We start from the raw sequence: 19,644 nt of genomic DNA, 5'->3' as shown, positions 1-19,644 counted from the left end.
AAAGAAAATAATTGGTGTTCATTCACTCATTCAAAAGGTGATGGGCACATTGATATGTAAGCAAATCTAAACTAGATGAAAGAAATAAATTTTAAAATCTACAATCATTATTAGTTTACCCTTAGATATTCTTCGTTTTCTGAGATCTGTTCTGAAATATGCGGATATAGTTTGGGACAACTGTTCTGATTGATACAGAAGTAATGTTATAAAAAGATACCAATATGTAAGTTGCTACTACTAGGATACTATCAGAGTTAAAAATAAACTCATTCAATGCTGCTCTGTACCTTTTATACTGCTGTGGTACATTGTGTTTTAGAAGCAATTAAGAATATAAGATCATATATAAGATATGTTGTTATCCTTCAAAATTTATATAATGATCTTAATTGGTTTCTATGCTGATGAAAAAAATATTTAAAAAGGGGGTAAAAGGTTGGATTTTGTTTGTTGTTTTGTTTTTTGCAAAACTCTCTTATAATCAAAGACTGAAAATATGTACATATGTATGTAAGTTTTCATAGATAATATTTTCATTTTCATGGTTTAAAAAATTAGAGTATTTTTTTCCTGAACAGTGTACATGTGTATTACTTCAGATGTAATTATTGCAAATAAAATATATAATGGGTGAAAGTTTAGCCAAAACATTAACATACATATGATGCGGATAGTAGTGAGAAAAAAATGTACACATTTACGATTTCGTCGTTAAAAGTTTAAAATCCTAGGATGAGTTGAAAAGAATAAAAACAGTTTGGTCGACATGATCTGACAATTTTTTAAAATATTTATGACAAACAACAAATATACAAGTATTTAAAAAATCAATTTCAATTGAATGGCAATCGCATCAGTAATCATTTGCCATATGTTGGTTTATAAGTTTGTACAAAAATTATTTTTGCAATTAAAAAAAAAATGATTTTGAGTCCAACGTCATATTGTCAGTTACTTAGTACTTCGAATATTTCAAATGTTCAAGATTTATTAAGTTTATGTCCAAGTGTTAAGAACGAAGAAAGACAACTCAATATACAGTTTTTAAAGAAAGTGAAAGTTATGTAATACAATAGATAATATCGAGTGAAAAAAATATAATTCAATATCAATTTCTTATTTTTTTTTTTCCCATTCATATGCTTATAGAACTTCATTTCTTTCATCGTGTGTTTAAAGTCGTCAAAATAATTAAAACATAAGTAAAAAGTAAATGTACAAATGTGCGTGAATTATATTTTTTATACCGTGATTAAATTTTTATTGTATTTCCACAAATCATGTATTTCAATTTTAATCTTGAGAAAGAAACATCAAAAGGTTTGTAAACTTGTGTTCTCAATCAAATAAAACTTTAATTGTCACTGCAGTAAAATAAAATTTTTCTTGATCTTTGGCCTGTACCCCAAATACAGACGCTATTCAAACAATCGCAAATATCAGATCTTTAATACCAAAATTGAAAATCTACGCAAAATTGTATAACTATGATAATTATGGAAAATGAAAAAAAAAGGAAATTAGTTCATCAAATTCAGCCCTGATTACAGAAACAAGTAAGAGTACAGTATTTTAAAAGGGTATACATATAGCATATCAATATCACAAATCTTTTGTAGACAGCTGAAATCCACCATTCTTCCAATACCCCACTTATCTCCACAAAGATAGCGGATAATTTGAATTCTTTCCTAATTTACTGACAACTACCCGGGGTAATTTACCGCCGGATTTGCAATATTTAAACAGAATTTAAGCTTTTGGGGCCGATCCGTGTTTGTCAAAAGATTTTGAAACAAATGATAACACCGGCTGCCCGCCTCAATTTCTGGCGATCTTTCTTTGTTGTCCTCAGGATCAGGAATAATTCTAAACAAGATCTCTGGAACGTTTAGGAGAGTTCGTTGTATTTACATTTTACCCCAAATACAATTGACTACGACAAGCATTTTGAACACTCTGACCCCTTGAAAAGAAGGTGATCCATCAAGAAAGAAGTCTTCATTCGCCATATTCCGCTCCTATAGGATTAGACCTGAAGATGGTTTACTAGATGGGTCAGATTTAGGCATCAAGGTAAGAGCTATATCTTTACATATTGTACCTGAGTTTAAATATCTTTTTGTTAAAGACACGATAACATATTGCAGCGAAATTGACACCCGATATTAAACAAGCAACACAATGTTTTTGGGCTTTTTATTATCATATAACAAAATAAAAGATGAATAATACCTGTATATCATTTGATATATGTGAAAAATAACCTCGATACACTGAAAACAAAAAATAAAATAAAAACCGTGTGTATATCAATGTTTATTTTGGTATACATTACAGACACTTAATAAAATCCAAGATCGGGTGCAGATTTTGCATTTGATAAATACCATTTTGTTTAATTTATGTATCTTTTAAACAAGATCATATTATTGTCGACCTGTTGAAATTTACTTGCATGAATTTAACATTCAGAATATAAGATTTGAAAAAAAACCCACAACGACAATCACTTTTAAGAAGTTGTTATTAAATGTGCTATTATGATAACATTACAAGTGTATATCTTCTATATGTCGTACACATTTTTAGAATTTTGTGATTTTTCTTGAGCTCAGACTGTTAATGCATTTTTAAATTACTGTGTATCAGGGATTCAAATCGTGGTTATTCTCTGGTCCTAGATTCTCTCCGCGGACTATTTTTTAGGCAACGTTGTCTTCGTCAAAATGAGGTTTTATGATAATGAAAAAATGCCTAATAAGATTCAAAGTTTGAGAACGAAAAGACATATTGTCTTGCAAATGTAATACTATTTGGTTATTTTGAAATAACTAAATATGACTTCCGAAACGAGAAAAGAAAACGTATTTAAGTAGTAGATCGGGCATGTTTAATTGTGTTGCTGGCCATCAATCGGTCAGAGTAATCCATAAGGAAATATTTAGTCTCAAAAAGTAGGCCGGAGTTACCCTGCTTGGATATAGCCAAACGGAGTGACTAGGGAAGGAAATGATAACAGACAATGGACCTCGGCAAGCAGACGACTCCGCGAGCTATAAAGTTTGACCAATCACAGCCAAACAATGACAAGGGGAAATTTACGATGTTTTCGTAGATTAATGAATCACCAACAGGCACTTGAAGATGGGCTTAATCTAAATTAAAGAACTATTACTAACAAGACGTGAAATTCCTTCCTATTTTCCCTGCTTCTTTATTGCATCTGATATGACGTCACTGCGTACAATGTGTTGGCGATATAAAAGGTCTCGTATGATAATATACATTTCAATGATATTGTGTTCTATAAAACCACTATTTCCGGTTTGTTCTACCGTACAAATTTACCGTGTATTTGCGATAACATTCAGAAATAGTTCACAAAAAATCTGGTTCTTATACAATAGGATAACGATAAGGCTGGGTTTTTAAAGTATTTTTCTGATGTAGTTATTTTTGTACGTACACTATAACATTTCCTGGCAACAAAAATGGTGCAAAAATAATTGTCTAGAAACCTCTAATGAATCTCACATGGAAATCGGCGTATTAGACGGTGTCTCATTGATATTGTTGATAGGACCCACTCTGTAATGATAACTGTCTTTACGAGTAGCTGTTCAGACCTCATCCGACAGACTTCATCTAATGCTGCCTTCTCTCTTACCAAGAAAAAACTTAGGAACCGATTTTCGACGTCCTTTTTTCCCCAAGATATATTTGCAAAATAGGCTAAGTTGTGATGAAGCTTTTCATGTAACATTTTTCATTACGTCCAAATAGGTTAATCCAAATTGAGAGCCTTTTTTTTTATTTTTACAAAATCGCTTTTTTGCGGTAAGACACATAGATAAAATCAAAAGATTCTTTATTTTAGCAGTTTGTCGAGAGATCAAATAGAAAGTATTCTCAAACTTAGGGAAAACATTTTAATGGCCTCGTGTTGAACAAGTTTGGGTATCAAATTCATGTAAGCCATAGAACAAATTTACTTAGATTCACAAAGGGAACGGGAATCGAAAATTTGACAAACACTCTAGCTAAAGTTTCTAACTTGACTGCACCCTCCCAGGTGATTCTGGAATATCAATTTTGATGTTTTGTCCTGTCTGCTAATTGAAGAGGCTTGTCTTTGTAAACTTACTGTTGAGTTGACTAATAGTAGGTAAGGGCCATGACAGTCAACATACAGATGCCTCTGATCTGCACAAAAACTGACACCGGATTTTTTTTATTTAAACAAACCCGAAAATTTGTGTTGATACTGATTTCGAATTTTAATAAATCCTATGGTGGATGTCGATGACCTTATATCTCAGCGTTCTGGTATCCAACTTTTACCAAATATCGACTTACCAATTCAGCAAGGTTACGTTGCCTGGATGAATTGAATCACCGTGCTCGGATTCAAAGAAAACTATCAAGTGTTTCCTTAATTGCTTCGTACCCTAATCACTTGCACAATGAAGTGTGTTGCTCGGGAATCCTTGTATTGGTTCGTGCAAGTCGATGAGGAAATTCGAGATTAAACTATCTAATGCAAATCATACATGAAGCGTTTACGTTCAATAGATGTAAAAATAGGGCGACAAAACGTTTTAATGAAGAATGACGCGATCAATAAATAAACAAAGTTAGGATTGGAATTTCTTAACTACTGTTAGAGTGCAAAAGAACCCTATTCAAGATAATAGCCATCTGTTAAGTTGATTCTGAAAATTAGCAAATTTGGTTCATGGTGCGAAACGGAGCTTTTATAAATAAAGAGATTGATTCATAAAGATATGAATCGATTTATTCCGATTTAATAAAAACAATTTTTATTTTTAATAACCAAATCCATATGATACACTACTTAATTGTATTGTATGGATCAATAAAACTATTTTTTGTAACCTTGTAATGCTAATTTTTTATTTAAAAAAACAAACAAGACGGACCACACAAGACACACAAAGGACAAAATGTTCAGAAATTTTGTTCCCAGTTTAATGTACAATGCTTGGTTATTTCAGATAATGGGATGAGCAAGGTGATTCACAGCCAATTCATGAATCTAATCTGTCACGGAGATCAACGCGATAATATTCATTAGTACCCCGAACCCGACCTATTATGGGTGCATTGGGTGGACTGTTTGACGGGTAACCGCTATTTTCACACACAACTAAATTCTTACACCCTGTAACGTACAAGATTTCTTGAAGGGATAAATTATGCCAGAAATAAAGACATAGGACAAGCTAACCATGAAGTGTTATTCACAAAAAAATTGTATAAATACAGGTAAATATAACGGTACCATGAAGATATGCACAGTACTTACAAATAATTATATAAATTCCATGACTTCATATTAAAGGATTGTCTTCAAAATTATTACGATTATCCTATACAGCTTCGGTTTATTTATGCAACAGAATTTCGAATTCGTAATTTCTATACCGTCTCCCTACAAAAATAAAACCTAACAACAGCAAAAACCACAACAAATCAACCAAGTAAAACAATAAATTTCTATTTTTTTCACGTTTTTCTATAATTTATCTGTTTTTGTATTCCGATGAATCCTTAATTTTCAATACAAAAGTAAAGCACAAATCTCTTCTTAACCAGTTACGAATTTTCTATATTCTACACTGAAATAATTTTCCGTATAAATTAATAATAAACTAAGTTAACTAATTTTCTGTTGAAAAGATGCATCTTTTGCATGACAAACTATGTTTGTATTTGCTAAATTTCCATTTATCATGGATCAAATTGATGTCATTATACAAAACACGCTATCGAGACACATGCACACCCTTTCTTCGCCCCTATCTTTGAGTCTATCGTTTAATGTGGTTTGTGTAACTCTATGATCTCGGGTGTTCTTTTGGAATAAGATGTTTAATTCAGATGCAAACATAATGTAATCTCAAACAGAATTCGTCAGAGATATGCAGACCCAATAAATTCAACGGAGCAGAAATTTCACAGTTGAAGCTACCCTGTAATTTTTGCTAACAAGGTAATGATGTCGGTGGTTTTCACCATGGGATTAAACACACGTTTAAAACCAATTCCTAAAAACAGGTTGTCAAACTATTTATTATCATGACATCACATTGTGCAATGATGTAGAAGGTCATAGTTTCACTATTTTATTTGTAAACCCGCAAAGAATTGGCACGTTTCGGGATCCTTTGGTTGTTCTCAAACAGGGAAAGAAATTATTCAGACATTAACCCAAACAATTTCGAAATCTTAACCCTTGGTATGTGGTCATTCGAACTTATCTGTGTGATTGCAATAGAAGAGGTTAAATAAGCAGACAATGTGCTGTCAGTGTTGCTCATCATTTAAATCACTTATATTGTCTAAACCCTCGAAGGTGTAAATAACCTGGGTGTTAAAATCAGTAAACTCGGCCCCTACTCTTTGTTCCCCCTTGCTTACGATACCTATCTGATCTAACAGGTGTCCGTTCGTGTATTGTGGGATCTCTACATTGTGAACTGTTCACGCTTTTTACAGTAAATGTTCTGTTGATAATTAGTTAATTATTTTGAGAAGCAAGGAATTTGAAAAATTTTAACCTACGATTCTTTTTTTGGGATATCGTCATTAAACTCTAACGCAACAAGGTAACCATTTGCTGACGTCACTGTTTTTTTAAAATTACATTTTTAAATTGGCACAAAAGTAACCACGAAATACAAGAGACATCAAGTACCGACGAAGTACTGGGAGGTAGGCTAAAGTGTGCTGTATCTAGGTTTTACTTGCTGGGCCCTTCACAACACATCTCTGTGTCTGTTTCGGAGGTTATTTTCTTCTGTTTGCAGTAACACGGTATCAAACGAAATAAATGAGTAAAACTTCGTTTGTTGGTGCAGCGAGTATATAATAAATTTCTGGTGTGTGATTAGAAGCAAACTAGTAAGCGGGAGAAAGGCTTTCATCGTACCGCACGTGCTTGCAACATGCGCGCGTTCGGGGGTTTCATCAAATAGATGAGTGCTGCGTGTTTCCTATTTTAATGGTAAACACAATATGATTACAATCTTACTCGGATAGAGAAAATCCCAAAAGATAAATTTATGTATCATTAGAACTTGTAAAGGCAGTTTGTTTGTTGAAAGTATTCCGCACCTTTATACAAAGATCTGAATGATCTAGGGTATTGTCAATGAAAAGTTCATTTCCCATCATGCCTTTCAAAACATTTTACAATTCCATAGTAACTCGGTGGTTCATTCTGTTAAGTCCGCCAATTTTCCAATATTGACATCTTCAAATCCGATTGTTTGTCCACAAGCCGTTTATTTATCAAATGTTCCATCAAACAAAAACTTGTCAATTATAGTATTAATAAGGATTCATATTTTGCGGATATAACACCAGAGTTCCTTTGAAATTATCTTAATATTCGCCGCCACCCCTTTCCAGTTCATTATATTATTTGATACCTTTTGCTTCTCATTAGCAACAAAAAGGGAGGGAGAGCAGATGATTAAATCGTGCAAGACCAACTTTAAATCTCGCCTTCTCCCCTCTCCCCGTTAAGTTTATCAGAAGACGTTTTACTACCTCTGTTCCGTCTTTGGCCACCATGGACACGGGTAAGTCTAGCGCATGCTTTGGCCGCAATCAGATTCAGATATGAATAATAAAAATGTAATTCTCTTTTCATTAATGAAAACCCTGCGTTAATAAGAAATTAATCTTTCTTATAAAGGTTTACTTATAAAAATGCAGGATTTAATCTTACATCAAATTCATAATTTTCGATTTGATTTATTTAAAAAATGGGAATATTATGAATAAGATGGTTGCAGAATTGTTCAGCCTCAATTAACTCTGGATTATCTAAAACGAATGACGTAATGGATTGTTCTTTGCTATCTACACCAGACTTCAAGGTTACAAGATTGTAGTTTACAACTTTCAAGATTATTTCAAGAGGGTTTTCTCCATCTTTAACCACTGGCAATGATTATGAGCTCTTACGTGTATTATAGATCATCTTTTACTGTTAAGATCATTTTTGGCGGATGAGCAAATCCATGCTTTTAGATATTTGATTCGGAGTCCTTTATTATTGCCCAAATATTGTGAAATGTACACGAATAAATACCGTGGATGAATCATACAAGTCAATCGAGGGTTGTGAAAAGTGAAAAGAATGGTGAATGATTTATTTTTGTCAATATTATAATGTATTGCTGTTAATAATTTTATATTTGAAAAGAAATAGAGAGGTTAAAATGCCAGAACCCGTTTATTTCTGAATAATGTGTGTGAACCTTCATTCTATAATCCTTTCTTGTCTTTTACGATTTCCAAGTTAAAATCTATGTTAAAAAACATGTGAGATATGGATCAAAAACGTAAATACAAAATTGAAATTTATGAGGCAGAAAGGGTTATTTAAACCATTCATATCACAGTTATTTTCATAAGTTTAAAAAGATTTTTTCCTAGACTCAAACGGTAATAAAAAAAATAGATCAGCAAAGAAGTTCTTTCTAAAATCTTAATGTATGAAAAATACAATATTTTCCCGATCGATCTTAGTATTGTACGTTAACTCTTTCCACCGCTGGTGTGAGTATACACGTGTGTGTATTTATATAACCTGCGCTGCGTTTTTTTTCTATTCACTCTAGGTGGGTTTATTTTTGTTTCTTTTCAGATGACCACATCGATGACGAATTCTATTTTCTGGGGGTAGAAAAGTTGGAAATCCGATGATGCATGGAGATCAGCAGTGCAATTCCTTAGTATAATCCACTTGTCATGGGCTTGACCAAATTACCGATGTGTTTCAATCATTATCCGAAATCGTCACAAGCATTTAGTTTCCTATGGACGAGGTATTGAGTTTCCAGTCTGTCAGCAAGGAATTTCTGAATGGAAGAACAGACTTATTTAGAGTGCAACTTACTCAGATCTTCAAATCATTCCAAAACTAAACGGCGGATTTCATGGAGAATATTTCTATTCCGGAAAAGCCGAATATTATTGTGTTTCAAAGACATGGTGTTTTTACTGACAATCTTCCTCGCATTCACTAGCAGTGTTGTCAGGTATGTTGTTTAATTTTTTAACAAACAAAAAAATAAACACAAAACTTATTAAAATCTGAATTAAGGAAAAGAATATCTATAAGACCTGAATAAATTCAATTATGATAGCAAAAGGCAAATAAACTCGTCAACAATGTTAACAAATAAATCAATGGTAAATTTACATATTGTACTTTACTTAAAATTTTTAAGTTTTGGATTTCGATTAATTTTTCAAAGGTTTATTGTGGAGAAACAATTTTTTAAAGTTTAATTGGCAAACATCTGCTTTTAAGAAACTAATTTGATATTCTTACCAACATTAACACTTCAAAAATACAAAATATAAAAAAAAAAGTTTGAATAATAACAAACCTTCAAGACCCCGCTTGTTTATATCTTATTTCTTTAGACCGGTAATATGAAATTGCAAAGGTCATCAAAGCTTAATTTGATTTCTCTCGTTTCATTTGAAAAAGTTGAAATTTGAATCATAAAGTCTCCATTCTACAAAAACTCTAAATCACGCCAAGTACATAATGGTAGAACACGCGATGTTACCATAAAATATTTGGTAAATGTCTTATTCTTAAGTCAGCGTTTCATATATAATTACAATGAATGCATTTCATGACAAACTGCAGTTTTCTATGCACATATTTTTTTTTTTGATCTTCTAAAAACTGTAGTAAAAATAACACAGAGTATGCGAGTTGACAATATAAACTTTATTCTATGTCGACAAAAATGGGATTTTTCATGGCTTTTTACGATCTTCAGGTTTGATATTAAAATTGATGAATACATTCGATATGATCCTAAGTTCAGACATTTACACAGATCATCGAAAGTGTATGGTGTATTAATGTACGGGAGAAATAATTGTATCTGTAATCAAACGAACGTTTTAAATAGGTAAACGATTGGTCTGTTCTTTTATGCTATGGTTCAACGCTGTGTTTCTTTGAAAGGCCGCGAAATCTATCATTTCTAACAGATAAAGCAATAACGTTCAATAGTAGACGGTCCTCCTTCCCGCTTTCATTCACAGACCAGTGTGAAATTCTTAAGGCTGTTCCGATTTCTTAACCACATTAAGGAGTTTGTGTATCTTAATGATTAATTTACTTTGATTTGGTGTTTACTCTAAATAAGGTAACAATTTGAGGACTCTCGCCTCTGGACAAGCAATGTCAATAGACATTTAAAACGGTGCTATAACCCCTTAACAGTTCCAGAGGATAAGGTGTTTGTTTACTTATCTAAACCAATTTCTTTTCTATTTAGATTTTCATTAGTTCGTAATTTATTTGCTCAATAGAAAAGTAGGAGGATAGAGAATAAAAGATTTTTTTGAATGGATTTTTGAAATGGTTGATATCAAAGGAAAACCACGGCCCGCCTCGAGCACCTGTAAGAACCCCCCATGTTGATCGGAATCTGAAGGGTAGCGTCCCTTGGCCTGTGGGGTGCGACCTCGGTGCCCCCTCAGATATGACTAAGACTGAGGTCAACAGGGTATGGGAAATGATAATCAACACCTACATCCATAATATCGACAGTTGCCGTTTTGAAATAGTATCAATGGTTGAATATAAACGCTTTAATGGTATATTCTTCCTGGTGGTCTGACTTCGTATCCATGTATTCTTTACAAATCAAGTTTACCCTCTCTTCCCGAGTATTATACAGTAAAAAGCTGCAGATTATCTTCAAATCATATAGTTTTATACCAACTACATGTTACTATCGTCCTTAGTATATAATGTATGGTTTTGAAGATCATAATGAAGATAACCTTAAGATTATAGACAATATCATAAATTACTTATTTGAATTATGATATATTCATTTTTTTATTCATTTCACAGGGGAATGAGCAACGATATTCTACGTTTAAATATACCTCCCAACGAACCTAAGTTGGACCCCAACACGGTCTGTAAGACGTTCCCCGACCTGACCCCCCGACAGTACAGCCTGTGTAGTATGTACCCTGACGTCACGGCGTCCGCCATCCAGGGGATCCAGATTGGGGTCCATGAGTGCCAGAATCAGCTCAGGAACGACCGCTGGAACTGTTCCTCTCTGGAAAAGAAAAATAAAAACCCACACGCAAGTCCCTTGCTTAAAAGAGGTACGGATCTTTTTGTTTTAATTTTATCATCTACTTCTACTACTATTAATTCTACTACTACTACTACTACAACTATTACTACTACTGTTTCAGGCAACAATTGGTCATACTGGGACAGTTATGATTGTACATGGTCGTATAAAATTCATGTTCTAATTTCTATGGAAATTTGTCGTAACAGATATAAATGTGCTGTAATCGACTTTTTGGGGGGTGGGGGTGGGAGGGGGGGGGGGGGGGTTGTTAGGTAAGTGGTCATTGTTGGCGTGTATTTTGGTTGTTGACATTTTCGGTACTTAATATGGCCAGTTTGTAGGTGAACTGAAGACTATTAAAGATATTTTGTACTGATTTTTTTTTTTTATTAAAGACTGTATCCAATGATTAACTATGTTGGTTTATTGGAAACTATATCATTTACGGAGCATCTTGGTTTACTAAATACTTTGTCATTTTATATTACATGTATGTTGGTGCATTGAAGACTACATGCATCTTCTTGTTGCGGCATCATACATAAAGGATCGTTTTAGATATAACGACGATAAACGGCTTCACTAGAAAAATAGATCTAAAATCGGAAAGCAATGCCGATCATGTTCTCCCTGCAGATGCACTGAATTGAAAATCCTTGATAAACTCCGAATTCTTCATCGTTTATTTTGCATGAGGCTAATTATTTCAAGAGTTACGAGATTTCTACGTACGAGGTGTTCAAGTCAAATGCACCTTTAGGTTCAGTTTTCAATGGAAGAGATAATTTCCGTTAAGATAAAGATATCGTAAGGATATTGCTCAACAGAACAGTCGTAAATCAGTCTTAACCATTCTCTGTGGTATGCTAAGTATATGCTTCTTTCAAAAAGCTGATATTGTATAGACCTATAAAATTATAGCCAAACGAAACCTGGTTAGGGTCCATTCAGCAAGGTAAACGTTTTGTAAACTGTTTTCTTTCACGGTGATGCAATTAAATGAAATTTACACGCAAAAAATCTAAGGCGTTCGTTTACAGACACTCGGAATCTTTTGTTCCTTGGTGGTATTCTGTTTCAGCGAATCAAAATCATAGCAATGTATTCACGTTTTGTCGTCGCATTTGAGGACATATTTAGCCTTGTTAGTAATAACAGTTTGTCGGTATTTGTACGGGGTCGCTTTGATGTTTTTGTGTTGCAGGAAAACACAGGTAATAGGCTTGACCAGAATGATACAGGTGCGCCGAGATCTGAAACAGTGACAAATAAACCGCCAAAGCATAGCATGTTATTAATCCAACTGCCGCTGAGTAGAACAACCATTCAAGATTGTTTGGAGCCAGATATTTCGGATTAAGACCCATTTTTGTAAACCCTTCAATTTTGAAATTCTCCTTTTATTTTGTACTTCTCTAGTTTTCATTTTTGTTTGGAATGTTATCAATAATATTTTGTCTCTATTGATTTTTATAAAATTTATGTATTCACTAAAATAACAAAAATAATTCAAACAAAATGCTAACATAACATTTATAAATATGATTATTCACCCCCTCATCATATTTACCTGAATGCGTTTTAGATTTTTTAAACAGTGTAGCTCTGACAAAAAATATGAAAATTAAAAATTCTCCCATAATTCTAGCCACGTTTAGTTGTAGATTTTCCAGTCTCTGAAAACTATCTTCATAATTTCCAGAATTTATGGCCTAACTATAATCAGAACGTTCAGAAAAAAATAGATAGTGCAGCGGCTCGTCTTCGCCCGAAGTTGACTGTTTTCTCCCGGCTTATAATACCAAACCACGGCCTTTTATCCATCCCAAGTTTGATCTTTTGAGCACAAACAATGTCATTTATCATGATTAAGATATTAGATTGTTTCAAGGAACAGGCTGAACTGTCTCTCGTATCAAAATTAGCGCTGTAATCTACCGCCCACTTACCGGTCCAGCTCGATGTGAAGGGATACCACACAGTTGATAATACCTAACACGCTTTTCATGAAGTGAACTTAAAATGATATCTGAATAAGGATTTTACTTTGATTTTACAAAAAAACCCTCAATTGATTTATCCTGTTGATATCTTTTTTATGACAGATATACCTTATGAAAGAATTTACATTTCTGTTTAATCGGGTGTAAATATACACAAATTATTAATATCAACTATTTTGCATATATTCTAATAAATGTAAGAACATTGACATTTTATTAAATATACCTAGATTTTTACCGTGATGAAACGTGGTGTAAAATGTATGTGCGAAAACTAAAGTTAAAATTACATTCTCTTTTTACAGGGTACCGAGAGACGGCGTTTGCTTACGCCATTTCCGCTGCTGGCGTGGTTCACCAGGTGGCGGTAGCGTGCAGTCTTGGGAAGTTGAAGTCGTGTGGCTGCGACATGAGTCGGAGAGGGAAAGTCAGGAACTGGGAGTGGGGAGGATGCAGTCACAACGTGGACTTTGGGGAACACTTCTCCAAGAAGTTTTTGGATTCAAAGGAAAAACGTTCAAAAGATATACACGCCAAAATTAACTTACACAATAACCGAGCAGGAAGGCTGGTAAATATAAATTTGTACTGTGTTAAAGCCATCTCGCATACGAATACAGTATGTTTCATACATACGAGTACAGTATGTTTCATACATACGAGTACAGTATGTGCCATACATACGAGTACAGTATGTGTCATACGTACGAGTACAGTATATGTCATACATACGAGTACAATGTTTCATACATACGCGTACAATATGTTTCAAACATAGGAGTACAGTATGTGTCATACATACGAGTACAATATGTTTCATACATTCGATACAGTATGTTTCATACATACGAGTACAGTTCCCCTTAAAAATTTTGCGAACGTTGTGTATATATATGTATACATTTATGCTCCTAATACATGTAGATTTAATCTTTCTTCATTCACGTTCCATACCATTTTCCATCTTGCAATATCATTGCTTTTTCATAATTTACTTTTTGATGGAGTAACAATCCTTTTTCTATACAAATTAAATTATAATCTTTTGAGCATAGCATTGCATCAGAGTACTTACTAATTAATAGTTAAACAATAACAAGCCCGTTGTGTCACACCTAGTATACTTGTGGGCGACAAGGTCGATATTGCTTGAGTTACAAACACCCTGCTGGAATTTCCTCGCTCGTAGGCGACCGTTTCTTTTTGTGAGACATAATTAATAAATAATAAATGATGTCTGATGCGCGAAAGGTCACGAGCGTTTATGATTCACAAAACAGTTCACTTCAAACAAACAAAATGAAAGTAAACGCGAGAAGTGAGTCAATTAATTACTTGATTAGTAACCATCACTTTAATTAACACTGTAGATCCCAAGATGGGTCCTATTAATTAGCATGGTTTAGTTTTAGTGCAACTCACCTACATTCTAATTTCACTTGTAATACAAACGTTTGCTAATTACTAGAAGCGAAGATATTTGGCACTGAGTAAATTGCAGACATGACTAGTCTCACCAGAAATCTACATGGACATGTAGTTCGTAATAACTAAAACTCATCTTTAGAAACGTTTCAATAATATTTTATTATCACTAAAACTCATTGTTTCGTTATCAAAGATACATGTTACAGAAAGGGAATAATAAAATGCGAATAAAGGAGTACGTGTACAAACTGGAGATATATTATCGTTTTAAATCAAAAGATTTTTTTATTGTCAATATTTTGATTGGGTAATAAACCCTCGTAGTTCAAACCTTAAAATTCTGTGTTTAAGCATATTTATTTTTATTGCATTCATAGCATGTCTACAAAATTATTTTCGACTATTCTGAGATTCTTAACAATATAAACACTGGAATGGTATTTGATAAAATGAAAAAATATAATTTTCCTCCTAAAAACCTCATTTAATCATGATCACAAAGATCCAACAGAAAATAATGAAAAGGCTATTTCTTACAAAGTGTGAACATAACTATTTTATTAAGAGCTGTTTAAATTCAAAAATAGGGAATCATTCTTTGAGAATTATGAGGTGATCAAATATGGTCGGTATGGTCAAATCCAATAAAGCCCGAAGGTCTTTAGGATAGATTTGATTACGTCCGACCGTATTTGATTACCTCCTAATATTGAAAGAATGATTCCCTATGACTTATTATAAACTTGTCAGCAATTTTACGATTGAATATTAAAATAGTCATTAATGAAATGTATTACGAAATCGATTCATAGAGCTATCAAAGACACAGACACTGGTAAATGTAAATATTAAACAGTTTTGATACATGTCTTTCCTTCCTAACACTTCTTAATTTTCTTTTAAGGCCGTAATCAGAAACGTCAACAGAAAATGTAAATGTCACGGAATGTCTGGAAGCTGCGAGATGCAGACATGTTGGAAAGCTACTCCCGATTTCAAGGATGTAGGAAATCGCTTAAAGAGGAAGTACAGGTCGGCAAGAAAGGTAAAGGTAAATGTTCTTTGTTGTAACTTTACACCCGTAAATGACCAGGCATCACAATTCCTGTTCACAGCAAGGCATTTTTATGCACAAAAAAGATATCATTTTTGTTACATAAGGATACTTACTTCTGAAAAAAAATAATCAATATGGAAAACCGGCAAAATGAGAACTCCAGGGGTTAATCCTTGAAGGAAAAGATCTTAAAATCTTATTTAAATTAAAAGAAACTAGGAACTGTGATGTAATACTGGATTTTCTGTTCATAAAATCCCCTCATTTTACGTAGTTATTTTTTGTATCGTGTGTGAAAATTGTTTAACGAAATCCTTTTTGTATGCATGAAACCAATATATTCAGAAATTTATGGAAAATTCAATGTTAATATCTAAGTACCGACATGTATTTTGAATATTTCTCCTTATAGTAATTACTAAAGATAGTATAAATAAATGGCTGTAAGGAAACACTTTCAATCAGTTTTGGGGTCTTTTTTTCAGGTTGACGTACTCAACAAAGTGAAAACGCACTATAAGAAAATTAGAAAATACACGAGAAAGACTGATCTTCTTTTCTATGAACAATCTCCTAATTACTGTGATCCAAATCCGGAAGTGGATGCACCAGGGACCTCTGGTAGACTTTGCAATAAGACAAGTTCAGGGGTAGATAACTGTGAGACATTGTGTTGTGGTCGTGGTTATAATACTTTACGAGTGAGACGGACGGAGCGATGTGACTGCAAATTCCACTGGTGTTGTTATGTTGTCTGCCAAACATGCGAATATAATGAATGGGTCACAGTATGTAAATAATGTACTAAACCTTTTATCTTTATGTTTTTGTTGTCCTCTTTTTGTTCTATGTTTACATTTACTTATCATAATATTTTGTGTATTTTGTGAATACTGGTGTTGATTGTGAACTTATTCAGGTGCAGTTTACACATTAAGTTTTATAACTTTCTAAAAGTTAAATTATCCAAGGACGTGTAATCTAAACTTTCTTCTGCTGTTGTTGAAATTCATGTTAACTTTTTTGTTATTTAATTTATGTCATTCTTTTATATTAATTTTTTATCTTATACTATCATTAAGAAAGGAGTCTTCTCGTTATCAGACATACTTCTAATGTTAAGAAATTCATGAAATTTTTACATGGGTCATATTAACATATGATAGTATAAGTTTAATCAAATTTGACCATCTTGTTTTTGCACCAATGTCAGGTCAAGGTCGAGAGGTAGTTATCTGTAGTTATGTAAACATCTTTTAAGATGTAAAGTTTTCATTCTTCAATTCACAATGTCTGACAATTTATATTGAAATTGAAAAAATATTTAAAATGATATTGCTTAGCCCACATTTTCATATATTTTGAAGATATTATGAAGGTTTTTTTAGTGCTCTTCTAATATAGAAATATGTCTGGTTTTTACATATATGAAAACTCAATATGAATATATAAACTAACAGAAAAACTAATATACTGACCATTTAGTAAGAGAAAAAATACGGTTTTAGTGGGGGTTTTTTATACACAAAACTGTTTATAAAGTGGGCGCTTAAAAAGCTAATAAAATATGATTCGATTGGAAATCATTTTTAAAAAAACACATTCTGAAACCTAACTATGTTATTATAAGTTTACTTTAGTCAAAAAATCCATCATTTATATTATTGTTTTGAAAATGCTAAATAAGCTCATAAATCTACAGTACTTGAATTCTGAATACAAACGTGATATTTTCTTACGCCAGAGTTCCAGTTACTTTTGATATTCTGACAAGTCGAAAACAAGACGGGACTCCTTTAGTTTAGTTCTGCAACACGTGACTGTTCAACACAGTATTTACAGATCGTGTGATATTCTTCTTCATCTATACTACATGCATATTTAGATGCGAAATTCACAAGCAATACCGTACCACCAAACACCGGTAGAAAATAAACCTGAACAAATGTCACCAGTTAAAATAGTTTAGATAAGAAATAGACTCCTTTTCTTTTATAAAAATAAATGAGATCCCTATTCAATTATGGTTACTTCATACAAATTTGTATATAAATCTGAAGAGTGCTTGTATTCTATTCTCATTGATCAGACTTGAAAATAAAAGCTTTAGGTGGATTTAGTGCTTGAACTCTTCAGATACATTTGTACTAAGATTCAATAGCATCTATTTCATTCATATCCTATAAACATTGTCATACATTTTTTGTATTCTATTTTTGAATTCAATAAAAACTAAAAGCAAATGCATTAATTTATTGAATGTACATGTACTATATATATATATAATGCAAGTCTTGGGAAACCCTGCTCCTCATTATATATCATATTGCAGCGACACGCACATGTATGAAAAGGATATTTGAAGGTATCAAAAGCCCAGTCAATAACCACAAGAGGTTCGTGGGTTACATCGAGAACCTGAACATCATTCGGACATTTTTGGATGTAAATAAAATTCACTATAATATCATTACGATACAATGGCATGTCATCCAAACGTTAACTTAAATGTTATTTACTAAAAAATATCAGTCCATTTGGGCTCTCATACTGCCTTGCTACCTGTTCAATATTTAGGCAAACAAAATAATTTTATATCATAGTTTGCGGCAGATTTTATTATATACCTATTTACAATAAGTTATATAATATCTAATCCCCTTCTTAGAAAACTTAAATATATGAAATTCACATAGTAGAATTCTCTAAAATAGGCCCCGGACTCCCCGTAAACAATTTTCTTAATCCGCGCAAGACATGCATAAATTTTCTTATTTTTATTATATTCTAATACCTTGAAATTTCTATTTAAAATGCTTGTACAAGCTTACTACCATTTCGGTCCTTTAAACTAACTAATGCAAAATACAGCTTGTACCAGATTAAACACATTCCCTCGCCTTACATGTATGTATCTTCTTTTCCGACATCCAGTAATAATTACACAAATGAATATAAAAAGTTTTCATTATATCTTATTTCTATATTGATTTCAAAACTTATGATCTCATTTTATTAGTTTTATTGTTTTTTTTTTTACATTTCCTTAGTAAAAAGTATATAATTATATATTTTCAAAAAAAAAAAACTCGATTGATAAGCAAGACATAATAAAATCATATATACATTGGACGCACTCTTTTTTTATGGGAATTCACCACACAAATAATAAGAATTTCTTCAATTATATTTGTTGTCTTCTTGATTTCCAACACCACAGCGCAATAGCTTTTAATCAGCTTTTGATCTGTAGATCGTGTGTTCTAAAAGAATGATCTCTTTAAAACGATGAAATATATATAATGATCATATATTGTATGATTTAAAAGAAGATGGCTGAGGAATAATTAGATACTGCAAACTTAAAATATCATTAAATCTGATACTTTTAAAAAAAATTAAATTAAAAACAATGTTTATTTAACGTAACATCGGTTTGTAACCCTTAAATATGTGTGTCAAAACCTCCAAATAGTGTCAATTTTATAACTTCAATGCATTATCTTTCGTGGAGTGGGTCTGAGCTCTATATTTTTGTCATATTCTAAATGCGGTTCAATGGATTTTAAACCGATTGAATCAACAAAAATGTGGAGAGACGAACCACTATACTTTAAAAATGTCATTTTGTAGCCCAATTGAACATTTTACAAAAATAATACAAGTCCGAAATTCGTGCCAACGTCTCGTATAGCATTTAAACACTGTACTTTGTTGTGAATGACATGGCTCAGTGGTTAGAGCAACATACATTAGTTGACTTTATAGAACTTGGGTTTCATCTTATTTCCCCATCTTCTTTCGAAAGCATTTATTAACACATCGTGAATATTTTTTTGGTTTCATAGGTCCTATAACACACCAGGCCGTGCACACAAATTGTTAGCGCGGTAATAAAAAATAAGCATTTAATACGTATATATTAATTTTGATGCTTGTTTGTATGAAATATTTTTGCATCATTGCTCTACAGTTATTATACATA

At 32.6% G+C, this 19,644-nt stretch overlaps 1 protein-coding gene across 4 annotated transcripts; it reads left to right on the top strand.

Moving 5' to 3' along the window:
- The first annotated feature begins 1,757 nt into the window (after window positions 1-1,757).
- LOC105348240 (protein Wnt-10a) lies at window positions 1,758-17,896 on the top strand. 4 transcript variants are annotated; one of them, XM_066074904.1, is made up of 7 exons: window positions 1,758-2,079; window positions 7,478-7,613; window positions 8,687-9,080; window positions 10,931-11,196; window positions 13,480-13,745; window positions 15,507-15,653; window positions 16,145-17,896. In XM_066074904.1, the coding sequence occupies exons 3-7, from the start codon at window positions 8,905-8,907 to the stop codon at window positions 16,457-16,459; spliced, it is 1,170 nt and encodes a 389-aa protein (XP_065930976.1). In that variant the 5' UTR covers window positions 1,758-2,079; window positions 7,478-7,613; window positions 8,687-8,904; the 3' UTR covers window positions 16,460-17,896. The 4 variants fall into 4 exon arrangements, with proteins under 4 accessions (XP_065930976.1, XP_065930975.1, XP_065930978.1 ...); XM_066074903.1 differs by lacking the exon at window positions 7,478-7,613; XM_066074906.1 differs by lacking the exon at window positions 7,478-7,613 and having other exon boundaries at window positions 1,759-2,079; window positions 15,507-15,647.
- The last annotated feature ends 1,748 nt before the right edge of the window (window positions 17,897-19,644 follow it).

This window comes from Magallana gigas, chromosome 2, assembly GCF_963853765.1.
Source record: "Magallana gigas chromosome 2, xbMagGiga1.1, whole genome shotgun sequence".
Classification (NCBI taxonomy): domain Eukaryota; kingdom Metazoa; phylum Mollusca; class Bivalvia; order Ostreida; family Ostreidae; genus Magallana; species Magallana gigas.
This window is presented reverse-complemented; position numbering and strand designations above follow the sequence as displayed.

What these genes read in the sequence shown, in the direction of transcription:
- LOC105348240 (XM_066074903.1), top strand. Translation starts at nt 8,905, where the DNA reads ATGGAAGAACAGACTTATTTAGAGTGCAACTTACTCAGATCTTCAAAT. An exon ending in TTCACTAGCAGTGTTGTCAG is followed by an intron (nt 9,081 to 10,930) that starts GTATGTTGTTTA and finishes TTCATTTCACAG; the next exon opens with GGGAATGAGCAACGATATTC. An exon ending in ATAACCGAGCAGGAAGGCTG is followed by an intron (nt 13,746 to 15,506) that starts GTAAATATAAAT and finishes TTTTCTTTTAAG; the next exon opens with GCCGTAATCAGAAACGTCAA.